This window comes from Hyla sarda, chromosome 3 (assembly GCF_029499605.1).
Source record: "Hyla sarda isolate aHylSar1 chromosome 3, aHylSar1.hap1, whole genome shotgun sequence".
NCBI classification, from domain to species: domain Eukaryota; kingdom Metazoa; phylum Chordata; class Amphibia; order Anura; family Hylidae; genus Hyla; species Hyla sarda.
The window spans coordinates 183,568,569-183,583,822 of record NC_079191.1 but is presented as its reverse complement, the minus strand read 5'-3'; the positions used below and the strand labels follow the sequence as shown (position 1 = coordinate 183,583,822).

Sequence of the window (15,254 nt, the reverse complement as noted above, 5' to 3'; positions counted from 1 at the left end):
TCCCCCTGGCTATCGGCGCCGCTGCCCGTTCTGTCCCCCTGACTATCAGTGCCGGCGCCGATAGTCAGGGGGAGAGAAGCGGCGCCGACAGCCAGGGGGAGAGAAGGGGCAGCGGCACCCATTGCCGGCGCCGCTGCCCCGTTGCCTCCCCCCATCCCCGGTGGCATAATTACCTGGGTCAGGTCCGCGCTGCTGCAGGCCTCCGGCGCGCGTCCCCTGCGTCGTTGCTATGCACGGTGCGGCGCACTGACGTCATGCGCCGCGCCGTGCAGCGCATAGCAACGACGCCAGGGACGCACGCCGGAGGCCTGCAGCAGCGCGGACCCGACCCAGGTAATTATGACACCGGAGATGGGGGGAGGCAACGGGGCAGCGGCGCCGGCAATGGGTGCCACTGCCCTTTCTCTCCCCCTGGCTGTCGGCGCCGCTTCTCTCCCCCTGGCTATCGGCGCCGGCAATGGGGCGCCGGCACCGATAGTCAGGGGGACAGAACGGGCAGCGGCGCCGATAGCCAGCGGGAGAGAAGGGCCGGCAGCAGCGCTCTAGACCCCAGGAAAGGCAGGGGGAGAGAAGCGGGCAGCAACGGCCTCTCTCCCCCTGCCTTTACTGGGGGTATATCGGCGTATAACACGCACATAGACTTTAGGCTAAAAATTTTAGCCTAAAAAGTGCGTGTTATACGCCGATAAATACAGTATTTATTTATGACTGCTACATAGTTTAGTTTTCTTGTGTTTTGGACTTGTATTGGATTCTGTATTTCATGTGAACTCAGCACTGCAGTCTATGATGATGGTGGTTGTCAGTCTGTCAGTAAGCTCAGGTGGCAGGCTGGCAACATTATTGCTCTTATAGGTATTCACATTTTAAATTTTAAATGATCCCCTACCCACATGATAGGAGATTGGTAATCGGTGAGGTCTGCATGCTGGGGCACCCATCAATCACCTGAATGGAGGAAAAATGTCCCTGATAATACTTCTTACATTCTTTTAGATGTGTGTCATAGGGCATGGTTAGGGCATATCTGAGGGTGTGGTTAGGGGGTGTGGCTGGGCTATGGTCTCTAGCCCTGGGTCTTTTGGAGACCTAGCAACTCCCCAACATAGATGATACACTTGGTAAATAGCAAGAAGCTGCATACTGATGATTCAAAACATTGCATGATGTCTATGTAATAATAAGAAAAGTTAGTCAATGTAAGGTGTGGGTTTTTATTGATTCAAAAGTTTAAAGGATAAAAAAAAGGATCAATGTTTGCAGTGGCAAAGGTAAGATAGGTAAGATAAGATGTATGATCACGGGGGGCCAGCTGCTGGGACGCCCCGTGATCTCCATGCAGCACCAAAATTCTATGCTGAACTGCTACTCCAGTCTCAGAAACCTCTACAGCCGTCACGGCCCTTCCCATAGACAAGAATGGAGGGGGTGTTGCGTGCCGTCTCCAGTCTCGGAAACAAAGAGGTTTCCGAGACTGGAGCAGCAGCCTCACATAGAATGCGGGTGCTGCACGGAGATCGGGGGGGGGGGGGGGGGGGGATTCCAGCAGCGGGGCCCCCGTGATCAGACATCTTATCCACTATTCTTTGGATAGGGGATAAGATGTCTTTGGCTGGAATACACCTTTGAAGGAGTTTTCTGACCAAAAATTATTGATTGGCGGTGTGCCAACCCTCACCACCCCTGCCAATCAGCTAATCAGGACAGCCACAGTGTCAGTAATAAACAAAAGCCTTGGCTTTGTACATTATTTGGAGTGGTGGTACTGGGTTAGTACAGTGCAGCCGCCACTGAAGTCAATAGGAGCCAATTGGCCAGGACTGACTGGGAAGAAGAATACTATGTTGCAAAGTGAGGATGGACTAGGAGGGATCAAATGGATCTATCGACTGAATCAGCTGATGCAAGGGAATGAATTAAAGTTGGCTAATGATGTGTCATTTGTGCCGTACTGTACTTTACTAAGAACTTCATGAACCAATAGGGAAAAAAAGGTGGGGTATATCATTTATCATCTATAAGAAGGCCTGCGGTACTAGCATTTAACAGTGGCTATGATCAGTATAGCAATATTGCGTGCACATTGAAGACTAGCTTGTAGAGAAAATGCCACTGGTGGACAATGATTTAATGGTTACATACCTTGCAAACAAGCAAAACTTCACATTCCTCTGTAACATCCCAATACAAATATTCCAGGAAATGAGGACCTGTAAATGACACCAATACATCTACTGTAAAACATATTTCCATATATGCTAAAAATAGATTGCATTCATTGCAACCTCTAAAATAAATTCATAATTCATTATAGTGACCCCTCAGTACAGTGTTCTCCAACCAGTGTACCTCCAGTTATTGCAGAACTTCATATCCCAGCATGTCCTGAAGGCCTTAAGCTGTCCAGGTATGCTGGGAGTTGTATTTATTTATTTATTTTTTTAAACTGTTCATCTATATATTTAGTAAAAAAAATTTCATATAGTTACAAAGAAAAATAAGGAAACCAAACAATGAAATGTACATGAAGCACAATAATCGTATAAAAACTGCAATTCTTGGCTAGAACTTCTGGAGTATCTAGTAACAAAAAAAAAAAAAAAACAAGAGTAAGGTATAAGGGAGAAAAAGAATACAAACAAAAAGAAAACCCTATAGTTAGGTCATGTAAGCTAAAAGAATAGAGAAAAAAAGAAAGAAAAAAAAATAAAATTAATTAGAGTAAAAGAAAGGAATAGAAAAAGGAAGAGGGAGAAAGAGAAAAGAAAAATTGTATGGCCGGAGTTGTGTGTTATGACGTTACCGTGAGTCATTTTAGTCAAGGGTTGAAGCATAGTAGTCCCATGATTCCCAAATCTTGTAGAAATGAGGCAGTTTATTATCAATCATGGCCGAAAGATATTCCATTCGTCTCACTACCCCAATCTTGTTCAGAAAAGCTTGAATGGGAGGGGGATCTCTGTGTTTGCATGCACTCATTTTCCTGTTACTATCGCCCGTCACAAAATAACGGCCGTTATTAATAACAGGCAATAACGGGTTAAAACGGCTTTTAGAAAAATCCCATAGACTATAATGGGATTTTCTAACGGCCGTTAGTGATTTAGTACTGGCCGTATAATTTCCGATTTCATAACGGGCATTTGTAATGGAAGTGTTTGTATAGTGTGAAAGGGGCCTAAAGTGAAGGCACATCCTGGAACTCACTAGAACATCATGTACACAAGGTTGTGAGCTTATTTTTAAACATGTTACTCTTTTTGAAGAAAACTAAATCTGAAGGATCTCCAAAAAAGAGGCTCTGTTGGTGTGTTTGTTGTATGCATCAGTAAAATCTCCCAGATGAAATAGTGCAGACCTGTAGAGCTCGACATAAAAATAAAAATAAAACTATACCATTTGGTATATGTTTTAACATGGGAGTGTAGCTATGAATGATGTCCCAAAGTGCTATTTAGCAATATGGCAGAGAGGTAAAGGTCAAAGGAGTCTCCCGACATAAACTCATGTCAGACACCACAAAACATTGTGGAAAAGGAGCCTAAGGGGAGGGTTTTCACTGAATTTACTTTACTTATGCAAAAACCATGACACACAAATGATTTGAAGCAAATCCAAGCGAAAATTTCATGTGTAAATTCTCCCTGGAATCATGAACCCAGCCTAAATCTGCAGTATTTTAACATTAATGGGTAGTGATCTTGGTGCCCAAATAGAACTCATGCACAGATCACTATCTGAGGTTAAATAAGATCACATAAACGGTTCTGATGTTTTATCCAAAAAAGGCCCCATCTCTCCATGGGTTTTTTGGTACTGCAGCTGACCTGCATTTATATGAATGGAGTTTAAAGGGGTTCTCCGGTGCTTAGACATCTTATCCCCTATCCAAAGGATAGGGGATAAGATGCCTGATCGCGGGAGTCCTGCCGCTGGGGACCCCCGGGATCTTGCAAGCGGCACCCCGTTTGTAATCAGTCCCCAGAGCGTGTTCGCTCCGGGTCTGATTACTGTCGATCATGGGGCCAGCGGCGTGTGACGTCACACCTCCGCCCCCGTGTGACGTCACACTCCGCTCATCAATGCAAGTCTATGGGAGGGGGCGTGACTGCTATCATGCCCCCTCCCGTAGGCTTGCATTGAGGGGCGGAGCGTGATGTCACACGGGGGCGGAGGCGTGGCGTCACACGCCGCCGGCCCTATGGTCGCCGGCAATCAGAACCGGAGCAAACATGCTCCGGGGACTGATTACAAACGGGGTGCCGTGTGCAAGATCCCGGGGGTCCCCAGCACCGGGACTCCCACAATCAGGCATCTTATCCCCTATCCTTTGGATAGGGGATGAGATGTCTAAGCACCGGAGAACCCCTTTAACTGCAATACAAAGCCAATGGGTCAACCTGTCTCTGTTCCTGGCAAACATTTTTTTTTTATCCTGGACAACCTTGTTAGGCTAAAGGATTTACATAGATAATGTTTTGCAACCACTAGCAAGGTACTATATTGCCTCATAACATCATCACATTAACATGATCAACTATGTTATATTAAATATGTGAAATGTATGAATGTTTATGTTCTATAAAACGGCAGGAAAATAATTTAAAAAGGCTTGATATGATTAGATTGGAAGAAACACTTTCATCAGAGCTATTTGCATACAGGAATGAATAGACAGTACTTTTCCACTTTAGGTTAAGTGTAATGGTGTGTGTTCAAATTCCATTTTAAATGATGAATTTCTGCAATTATTGAATGAGAAATATATGGGATAATTTTTTGCAATTTACTGCCAGTTGCGCCACGCTAATGAACCTGCTTCTTTAACGCCTGCATAATAGGAATAACAATTTAACCCATGCAATGCTTTAACAATGCTCATTTCCTGCTTGGGATCCATGAATATTTTATTAAGATTTACAATGGTATTCGCTTTTGTTTACAAATAAATTTTATTAATGCAAGCAGGCAGATTTATTTGCTTTTTAGGTACAAATGCATGAGAAATGTAGCATTTAGGCTAAAAGCTATATTTATAAAGCCACTTCAGCATTTTTTACAACCTATACATCTGTGCCTGGAAAAGTTGATGGGGCTTCAGAGTTGCGCCAAGCATTGATACAGTATATACATAAAACACGCCAAACCTGATGTTATTTTTTACCTATGTTAACCCCTTTACACTAAATCAGGTACATGTACGTGATGATTAGGGATGGCTTGTTAACTTTAAACTGTCACAGCGCCACTGGGCACTATGACAGTTTAGTAAGCTTGGCTGTGCTGCACAGCCGAGCCCCTCTGAAGCCGGCCAGGGACCAATCACAGCAGTCCCCAGTAGTACAGCGAGTTAACACTGTAGGTGCTGTGGTCACTGTGACTGCAGCGTCTATTAGGGTTACAGAGGGAGGGAGCTCCCTCTGTCACCGATCGGCACACTGCAAAGTGAAAGCAGAGTGCCAATGGTTGCCATGGCAAACAGAGGCCTGACACTGGCCTCCGTTGTCATGGCAACATGAGTGATCAGTCCCTACCTAAGGTAGGGACTGATCTATCCTATGCCTGTCAGTACTGACAGACATAGGGATCATTCAATGGAGTACAGATGTGTACTTCATTGAATTATGTGTATAATAGTAAAAAAAAATGTAAAAAAATAAGAAAAAAAATGTTACAAATAAAAAAAATGTTTAAAAAATTATAAAATAAATTATATATGTACATAATACACCCCCGTAAAGCTACAGCTCACAGAATACGGGACTTACAAGCATGATATAAAAAAAAAAAAAAGTTTTTATGCCATAAAGGAAATAAAAGATAAGTATATAAATTTGGTATCACCATAATCGTATCAGCCTGCAGAGTAAAGTTAACATGTCATTTATACCGCATGATGAACGACCTAAAAAATATAAATAAAAAACTACTGCAGAATCAGAGTGTCACATGTACCCCAGAATGGTACCAATGAAACCGTCAACTTGTCTCCCAAAAATATTTTAGCACCCAAGGCCCTTGTAATTTTATATGATGCCAACAAAATGTCCTTAACTAAAAGGATGCCCCAAAATCCACACAACCCGCCTTCATGTCTGAGGCCTGTGTGAGAGACACGTAGCACACAAAGGCCACATATGGGATATTTCTAAGTACGTCAGAACTCGGGGAATAAATCTTGAGTTGTATTTCTTTGTCAACACCTACTGTGTTACAGGGAAAAAAAATTATTAAAATGAAAAATCTGCAAAAATATAAAATTTAAAAATTCCTCCTCCATTTTGCATTTATTTCTGTGAAATGCCTAAAGGGTTAATAAACTTCTATGTCATTCTGTCTACTTTAAGGGGTGCAGTTTATAAAGTGGGGTGATTTATGTGGGTATCTAACATACAGGCCCCTCAATTCCACTTCAGAACTGAACTGGTCCCTGAAAAATCAGATTTTGCAATTTTCCTGAAAATCTGGAAAATTGCTGCTACACTTATAAACCTTCTAACATTCTAAAAAAGTTAAAGAATGTTTATCAAATTATGGGAACATAAAGTAGACATATTGTAGATGTGAATCAATCATTAATTGGGGCGACATGACTAATTGTCATCCGAGCAGAAACATTAATATCTAGAAAAATGCTAATTTTTTTTTTTCCACATAATTTTTTTTTTACAAAAAACGGTAAATATATCAATCAAAATTTACCACTAATGTAAAGTACAATATGTCATGAAAAAACAATCTCAGAATCGCTTTCATAAGTGAAAGTGTTCCAAAGTAATTACCAAATAAGTGGACGCAAGTCAGATTTTGAAAAAAGAAGCAAAACCCCATAGAAAAACGTTCCTGCTCTGGACAGTTCCTAAAATGGACAGAGGTGTCAGCAGAGAGCACTGTGGTCAGGCAGAAAGAAAATTCAAAAAGAACTTCCTTTGGATCATAACAGCAGTTGATAAGTACTGGGAGGATTAAGATTTTTTTAATAGAAGTAATTTACAAATCTGTTTAACTTTCTGGCACCAGTTGATTTAAAAAAATGTTTTCCAGGGGAGTACCCCTTTAAAGTCAAAACAGGCTATTGAGTAAAGGGGTTAAAGCCAACAACAGAGTATGTGCCCTTATGGCAAAGGTCCATGAGAGTTGAGAGCTTAGATATGTTTCTCCAATCTTAATACATTTTTGTTAGTGGTATATGTTTCCATAGTGGGCTAAAGTACTTTGTGCACTATTACACTTTACCTTGTTTCCTGATATATTCCTTTCTCTGGAATTCAGCTTCAGCCAGAAGTGCCTTGAAAGCTGCAAATATAAAAGTACAATAGTAATAAATGTACTTAAAACAAGTAGCAAATACTTTAGAAACGACTAAAATTGTTCAGAAAAAAATGTTCACATTGGATAAACAATGGGAAGTTAAGGTTATACATAACAAGCTATCAATAAAAAGAAGTGTATTTGAAACTGCAGCAGAATTGCAGTGCAGCTAAATAATATGTTACTGTATACAGTCATTGTAATAAATGCAATAAGTCATTCATGTTCATCTGAGCAAATTCATTTGTTGCTTTCATACATTGCCTTTTGTGACCTAAACATTGACTTTCTAAAGACAGCGTAGAACATATAGAATCTTCAATCTGACGGCATATAAGAAAGTAGCAGCATTATGTTATAAACCATACGTCTATTAACCCCATTAAGGACCAAGTGTTTTTCAGTTTTTGCACTTTAGTTTTTTCTTCCTTACATTTACAAAATCATAACCCTTTCAATTTTGCACCTAAAATTCCATATGATGGCTTTTTTTTTTTTTGCGCCACCAATTCTACTTTGCAATGACATCAGTCATTTTACCCAAAAATCTACGGCGAAACAGGGAAAAAAATCATTGTGCGACAATATTGAAGAAAAAATGCCATTTTGTAACTTTTGTGGAAGCAAGGTAAGACAACTCCTGCTGACCTGGCAGCTGTTCGTGATGCCGCGATTTCACCGCGGCAATCCCGACCAGCTCCGCTGAGCTAACCGGCAGTGTATTCTCCCGTTTTAAACACCGCAATCAACTTTGATCGCGGCATCTACTAGGGTTAATTGACGATGTCCGGTATTAGCCGCGGGTCCTGGTTGCTGATAGCAAACGGGCCCCAGAGATACAAAACACGCTCAGCTTCTGAGCCCGCTTCACAGATCGGGAGACGGCCACAGGACACAAAAATACGTCCGTGGTCGTTAAGGGGTTAATAAGCACAACTTAATATAAGGACAAACCACTTACCATCTCCGATGAGAACTAATGAAGACTGGTTCTTGGCTTTACCATCCTGGATCTGTACTGTATAGGTACCCTCATTTTCTACTGTAAATCTGTCCATTACCATCTCAATAATGCCAGCAGCTCTATCAATTTTAATGCGATGGCTCTGCAAAAGGGGAAACATTGAATTGCAGTTTATTCAGGCCTAAATGTACCTACTCTTTGAGGAAAAATATCTTCATAAATATATATATATATATTTAGAGAGAGAGAGAGAGAGAGAGAGAGAGAGAGAGAGAGAGAGAGAGAGAGAGTAGTTAGGAGTAGCCGTATTAGTCCAGTGATGCAAAAAGCAAAATCATCGGTAGTTGCAGTATCTTATATATATATATATATATATATATATATATATATATATATATATATATATGTAATATGTATCTTTGAGCAGCATCAGTACTTCTTTCTCTAAGAAAACATGTATGTGACGGCTGCCAAATCTAGAAAAAAATTTACTTTAGTTTAAATGGGCACTCCACCCCTAGACATCTTATCCCCTATCTAAAGGCTCGACCACAGCCTTCACATCCCCTCCCATGGATATGAAAGGAGGGGGCATGACATCACGACCATGGCCGTCCAGGAGCGGGGCTAGAGATCATGGGGGTAACAGTGGCCAAACCCCCATGATCAGACATCTTATCCACTATCCTTAGGATAGGGCATTAGATGTCTTGTGGCAGAGTGCCTGTTTAATTTGCCCTAGAGACTCATATCAAAGACGAATAACAAATTTCTAGCATTCTGTTTTAAAGGGGTATTCCAGGAAGAAACTTTTTTTTAAATCAACTGGCTCCAGAAAGTTAAACATATTTGTAAATTACTTCTATTAAAAAATCTTAATCCTTTCAATAATTATCAGCTGCTGAAGTTGAGTTTTCTGTCTGGCAACAGTGCTCTCTGCTGACATCTCTGCTTGTCTCGGGAACTGCACAGAGTAGAATAGGTTTGCTATGGGGATTTGCTTCTAAACTGGGGGGTTCCCGAGACAAGTGTCATCAGAGAGCACTTAGACAGAAAAGAACAACTCAACTTCAAAAGCTCATAAGTACTGAAATTATGAAGATTTTTTAATAGAAGTAATTTACAAATCTGTTTAACTTTCTGGAGCCAGTTGATATATATAAAAAAGTTTTTTTCCTGGATAACCCCTTTAACTTGCAGAATGTGTTTTCAGAGTGATGGGAGGGACATGCTTTTTTTGTTGTTGCAATTTTCTGTTAAAAGTCATGTGATTCTCTGATGATGTGATTTAAATATTTGAATGAAGAATGTGAACAAAAATACAGCCCCCCCCCCCCCCCCCCCCCCAAAAAAAAAATGCAGCACATTTTTTTTAGCTGGAAAAAACAATGGAGGTCTATGGGGGAAAAACAATCAAAATGGCTACAAAATTTTCTCACCTACAAAATGCTAAATTTTTGAAAAAATGACATAGAGCCAAAAAAACATACCTCAAGTTAGGAAAAATTCAATAGAAAACAAATATTGTGGATATAGCCTTTTATATTTTCACACAAAAAAATTGCGGCAAAAGTGCTTGAAAAATGTTGAAAATGACAATCCTTAACATATTATAGACCATGATAGAGAAAATTAACATTTAACACATCATGTGTAGCTGAAAATGCCACATATGTTCGGCAATGTGGCTTAGTGTTCCTCCTGCGCTGTAGAAAACCGTAGGAAAACTGATGATCAAACTGATCTCATTTATTTAAAAGGGACAGATTCAGATTTACCCATCGCCCCAATTGGGATGACAAATTGCCAGAAATCTTCCAGCGTTCCCCAATCCAGTTTGCAGAAATAATAATAAGTTGTCTATGGCCCTGCGACCAATGCACTTTGCCAACAGTTGTGGCATCAGTTGTGTCCGGTGATCTGACCGGGATTGACGGAGATTCATGACGGGAGCCTTAAACTTTGGGTACACAGGAATAATGGAGCTGTCTCTAAGGACACCTATCACCAGTATCACCCGCACTAACCTGTTGGTACAGGTTTGTAGTAAGAGTAGCACTGATGAAAATAATACTTACCAATCTTCGCTTTGTGCTTCTATTCTTCGATAATCCCCATTTTTAAGTATATGCATATAAAGGAGCTTGGTGCACAAGGGGCAATACCATCATAATGCCTGTGGCTGCAGGGTTTGCTCATGTGGGAGGCGTTATGCTACAGCGGAGGAGGCATGGCACAGGGGAAAAGTTGTTACTATGAAGGTGCTGCCCGAACATCACCGTGCACCTTGTGCTTGGGAATACCCCCCCATGCACCAAGTATCTTCATTAGCATATACCAAAGAACAGGTATTGCTGAAGAACAGCGGCCCAAAGCTGAGAATGGTAAGAAAAGCATCATTTTCATCAGTGTCATCCACACTACAAGCCATGATGACAGATTCCCTTTAATAAAATGTGGAGGGGGATAGAAAAAACACAATATTTGGAAACACTATGTGTATATAGTAATCTATCTTCTTGACTGACGGTGTCAACAAGCATCTTAAGCTGCTTCTGTTTATGCTTCTGCTGCCCAGTTTTGCTTGACTTGCCAGTATGGGAAACTTCTAGTTATTACTGTCATCTCCAATAATGTATATACAATGCATCCTATGTGATAGACTGGGTATGTATATATATATATATATATATATATATATCAGTTGCTTGGGGATTTTTGTTTTTTGTGCAAAATAATGACCCCTAAAAATGTAAAATATTTTCAGTTGTCATCAAGATTTTTCATCATTTATTACTACAAAAGCCAGAGCCAGATAGGAAAACACTGAAAGATGCTTTCGCCAATCCAGTCCAGTGTCCCAATTCACAACAGCGGGATCAGTTTTGGCATGAGTTTCCCTCCAGTGTTTTTTCTACCACGCAGGAGGGGAACTTCGCAGGACCAACGTACATATGGGAACAAGTCCTATCTTTCAAATAGGGTAGGTTAAACAAAATATTTGATATCACGGTATTAAAGTACTTAAGCTTTTTGAACAATCTTTTTTCTTAAAAGGGTCTTCTCATAATAAAGTGATCATGACATGTCCCACTACTGAGGCCCCCCAGCAATCAGCTGTAATCTGTTATAGAACCTTGCAGCAAATGGTCGATGTTCCTGCAGCACCTCCACAGTAGAAATGAAGGATTACACAGCAGTCATCAACATAAATAGACAGTCCATGTAGTGTACAGACATATAAGTCCCCCACTTGAAAACCCTTTCCGCTGCTGTGGCTAATAATAATGGGTCTGAATTTAGGTCTCCCACCCGCCCCCTAGGACCTAATACGGTATTTGCTTTGGAAACCAGACACATGCTTTAACAATTGTAGATTGGCTTTATTCCTATCCTTTTCTAAACAAATACATTTTATTCATTGTTATAGAATGACATGTAGAGTTGAACTGTGCAAAAGCAGACTCAAATATGTATTATTGGATATTTCTAAATGATTGTCGGTTCTTGGTCCTGACACCACCCAGGCCGAGGACAAACTAGCTTTAATAACAATAGTGGTACATGTTTGCTTGGCTTTTCCATTATTATTATGATATGGACACTTATAAAGCTTTTTTCATACTGACAATGCATCTGCAAGTATTGAAAAGCTTTTTATCTTTTGTAGAACACAATAGTACTTTCCACCAAATCACTGCACAAGAAACCCATGCTGTTACGTTTTAGAAACATTACTTTAGTAGGAAGAAAACAATAATTGTGTCTACTCCTTAAGGGGAAAACACAAATATATTTAGAGATTATGTAACAGATCAATATTAGCTGTGGATTATTATACAGATCAATATCCAAATGCCCACACAACTCCTTTTGGCAATAGGAAATATTACAATAATCTTTTGTTGATACCGTTACATTAACAGTTTATATTGTGAAATAAAAGACATTGGATTTTGGAACATTGGATTAATTTGCTGCTAGCGCTATGAAGCTCTGTTTTGAATCCTTATATTATATTGAACAGCAATGGGTGTAATTCTTCTTGAGGGACCCATATTCCATTCCATTGCAATAAGCTATGATATTAAGAAATAGCAGGGTAAGTGGATAGTAGCATATCCTCTTTATAAGACTACAATGAAATGTTCAAGCATAATATGTGCAGGGAAAAGGAAACATACACACCTCACTGTCTTTAATCTCCACATCATTCGCAACAAACCTAAAGCTTGAATCTGCAGACAAGTTGTGGGCTTCCAGCCAGAAGCGCACTCGGCCTTTCTCCAAAATCTCATAAGCCAGTTCTGACTTCAGCGGTATAGCTAAAAGTAAATACAATAGAGGTCAAGGAAGTGAAAAGAACAAAACTAACATTCTATATAGTCAAGCGTGCATTACTCTTTTAGGCTCCCGACAGACACAAATATTGTTTGGCATTTTTTGCCACAAAAAATGCCCCCTCCTCTTCTCCTCCATGATGCAGTTTATGACCCCTCCCCCTCAAAAAAACAAAAACAAACATTGCGTGTCATATAGTTGTTTGTTATGTGACCTTTTTTCCCTTGCATTTTTCTAATTATGTGACACTTTCATCAAGTGGGGGAATGTCAGAAAAAAGCCCACATACATATCTATATTTCGTGGTAGGGTTTCCACCTATAGAGATCTATGGGAGGAAAAACACCACAAAATCAGGAAAAACACGCCATAGTCCAAAACCCAGCTGAGCCCAAAACTACCACTAAAGGGTGAAAACGCAAAAAACATCATGTGGGTGTGACATTTCATATTTTTCTACTGACTTCCCTACTAGCCCCAAAAAATACTCATGCAGTGAGTATGGTGTTTATATTGTGTGTGTGTGTGTGTGTGTGTGTGTGTGTGTGTTTTGGACAAAAACAGTGAACATATTTCTCAATCTAACTGAAACCAAAATAGGCTAGAAATCACAATTCAGCTTTCATCTCTTACCAAGTTCTAGTAAAATGAAAATTGAGCTGTGATTGGTTGTTATGGGCAAAGCCAGACAGTTTTGGGTTCAAGCAGATTGAGAAATCTCAACTACTGTGCCTGTTTTCAGCCTTAGGCCATGATGAATGCACATAAATGGGTTACAAAAGATTGTCTATGATTTTTTCAGAAACCGTGCTACTCTTGTTCTTGGGCTGTTTTTTCAATAAATAAGACAAAAATGCTGTTTCTAGGAGAAGAAATATATTTATTTATATGTATGTGTATATATATATATATATATATATATATATATATATATATATATATGTATATTACATACAGCCAATCCTGAGTCTTTCTTAACTAGTATAAGTCAGAACCTAGAAAGTATGATTCTTTACATGCAAAGTATGACATAAAAAAAAGTCTAATTTGTTTCTTTAAATGCAAACCACAACAAGCAGGTTATCTCCTTTATGCACTCAGGGCAGGTTAGTCCCGAAAGGGGTACATTCTCACATTGAGTCAGATCTTGTATCGATTGTTAGAGCTAGCTTTCATGCCTGCTTTGGTTGAATCCTGCAGCTTACATGACAGTTTAAGCATCTGATGAAGACACACAGTCTGTGCCTAAATGCATAGTCCGTTTTTTATGGGATCAACAAAAATCAACATTAAATCTAGATCTGGCTCCACATGAGGATTGATCATGTTTGCATAAAGGAGATGTCTATGGCTTTTGATTTATATACCGGTCTATAAATACTTTAAAGAGCTGAGGATGAAGATACCACTCATCAGCAGGTGCAGCTGTAACCCATTTGGAATTTAATTCTATAGGCGAGAAAGAGAATGTTTTCTATGGTTTTGCACAAATGTGTACAATTTTGGTGCTATGAGTTATTATCCAAGACAGCACTTTTTCTCTGTTTTATTATTATTATTATTATTATTATTATTATTATTATTTCATTGTTTCTCTAAATGGCACCAGTCTTGTGCATTAGTTGTCGCTGATATTGAAGATCGTGTCTGTACCTGTAATGTGGGATGGACTGTAATATCAGATCCAGCCACTGTAATATCAGATCCAGTCAAGAGTAGTGCTGACCTTTTAGTAAACATGTAGTATGTGTTATTAAATATATGCTTGCACAAAGACACAGAAGTCGGCACTTCAACCCCACGTATACTAGGAACATGGGTACAGCACAGAGAGCGGCAGCAAAAAACCTTCATGCGGGGTGCGTGTATGGAAAACACAGTAGAGGTAATATCCAAGAGAAGAAATGATAGATCGCACTCACCGCTCCGGTATGGACAAAGCCGGTTTATTCACAAATGCAAGGACAAGGTACAAGGTGCAGACATGGACAAGACGTGGCTACTTTCACTGAATGGGTGACAGCTGTTTCGCGTGCGCACCGTCATAAATATCTTACTTCTTGTGTATTTTTTAAAATTTTATAGACTTGTTTTAAATTCTTCTTTGAGCTCCACTAAATGGTCAACACTCTTTATGTTGACACTTATTATGGTTTATTATAGTTTATTGTGCTACAATATCCTTATAATGTTGCGGTACATTGTCTGTATCATCGAGAAGTACCATTTTCACAAAAATTGTGACCAATAGTTGGAATGTTAACACCATCTATATATCCTACTAAAATATTTACATTATCCATGGCTGTCTTGTCTTGTCTTGGCAGAATAATCAGGTCTACAATCTAATACATAAAGAAAGCTAGAAGCAAACATAATTTTTATAACCCTGAAACTGCTGTCCATTAGATTAAATGGCTCTTCTGCAAAAAGAGGTCAGCCCTTCTACTGAATATCACTGCAGCAAATGGGGATTAGGCCTCCTAAATCATTGAAGCTAACTTAGATCACTTTTTCAATAACACTGATGCTAATAGAGGCTTGACCTATATCATGAAATCAGACGGAATGGAGAGAGAAGTAACCTTGAAGCAAAAAATCAATATTAAGTTCAGGGATCAAGATGCGTCTATCTCAG

General features: G+C 39.8%; 1 protein-coding gene across 6 annotated transcripts in view; it reads right to left on the bottom strand.

Annotated features, from left to right (window-relative positions):
- MYOM2 (myomesin 2) overlaps positions 1–15,254 on the bottom strand; it is a 158,476-nt gene that overhangs the window by 51,178 nt on the left and 92,044 nt on the right. For all 6 annotated transcript variants that reach the window (XR_008891211.1, XM_056565676.1, XM_056565678.1 and 3 more), the window contains 4 exons: positions 12,464–12,600; positions 8,273–8,417; positions 7,237–7,296; positions 2,143–2,210 (listed from right to left, as the gene is read on the bottom strand). Coding sequence is in view for 5 of the 6 variants with exons in the window: in XM_056565676.1 (XP_056421651.1) it covers positions 2,143–2,210; positions 7,237–7,296; positions 8,273–8,417; positions 12,464–12,600 (410 nt within the window). In the remaining variant the exon portion in view is untranslated. The remainder of the gene's footprint in view (positions 1–2,142; positions 2,211–7,236; positions 7,297–8,272; positions 8,418–12,463; positions 12,601–15,254) is intronic.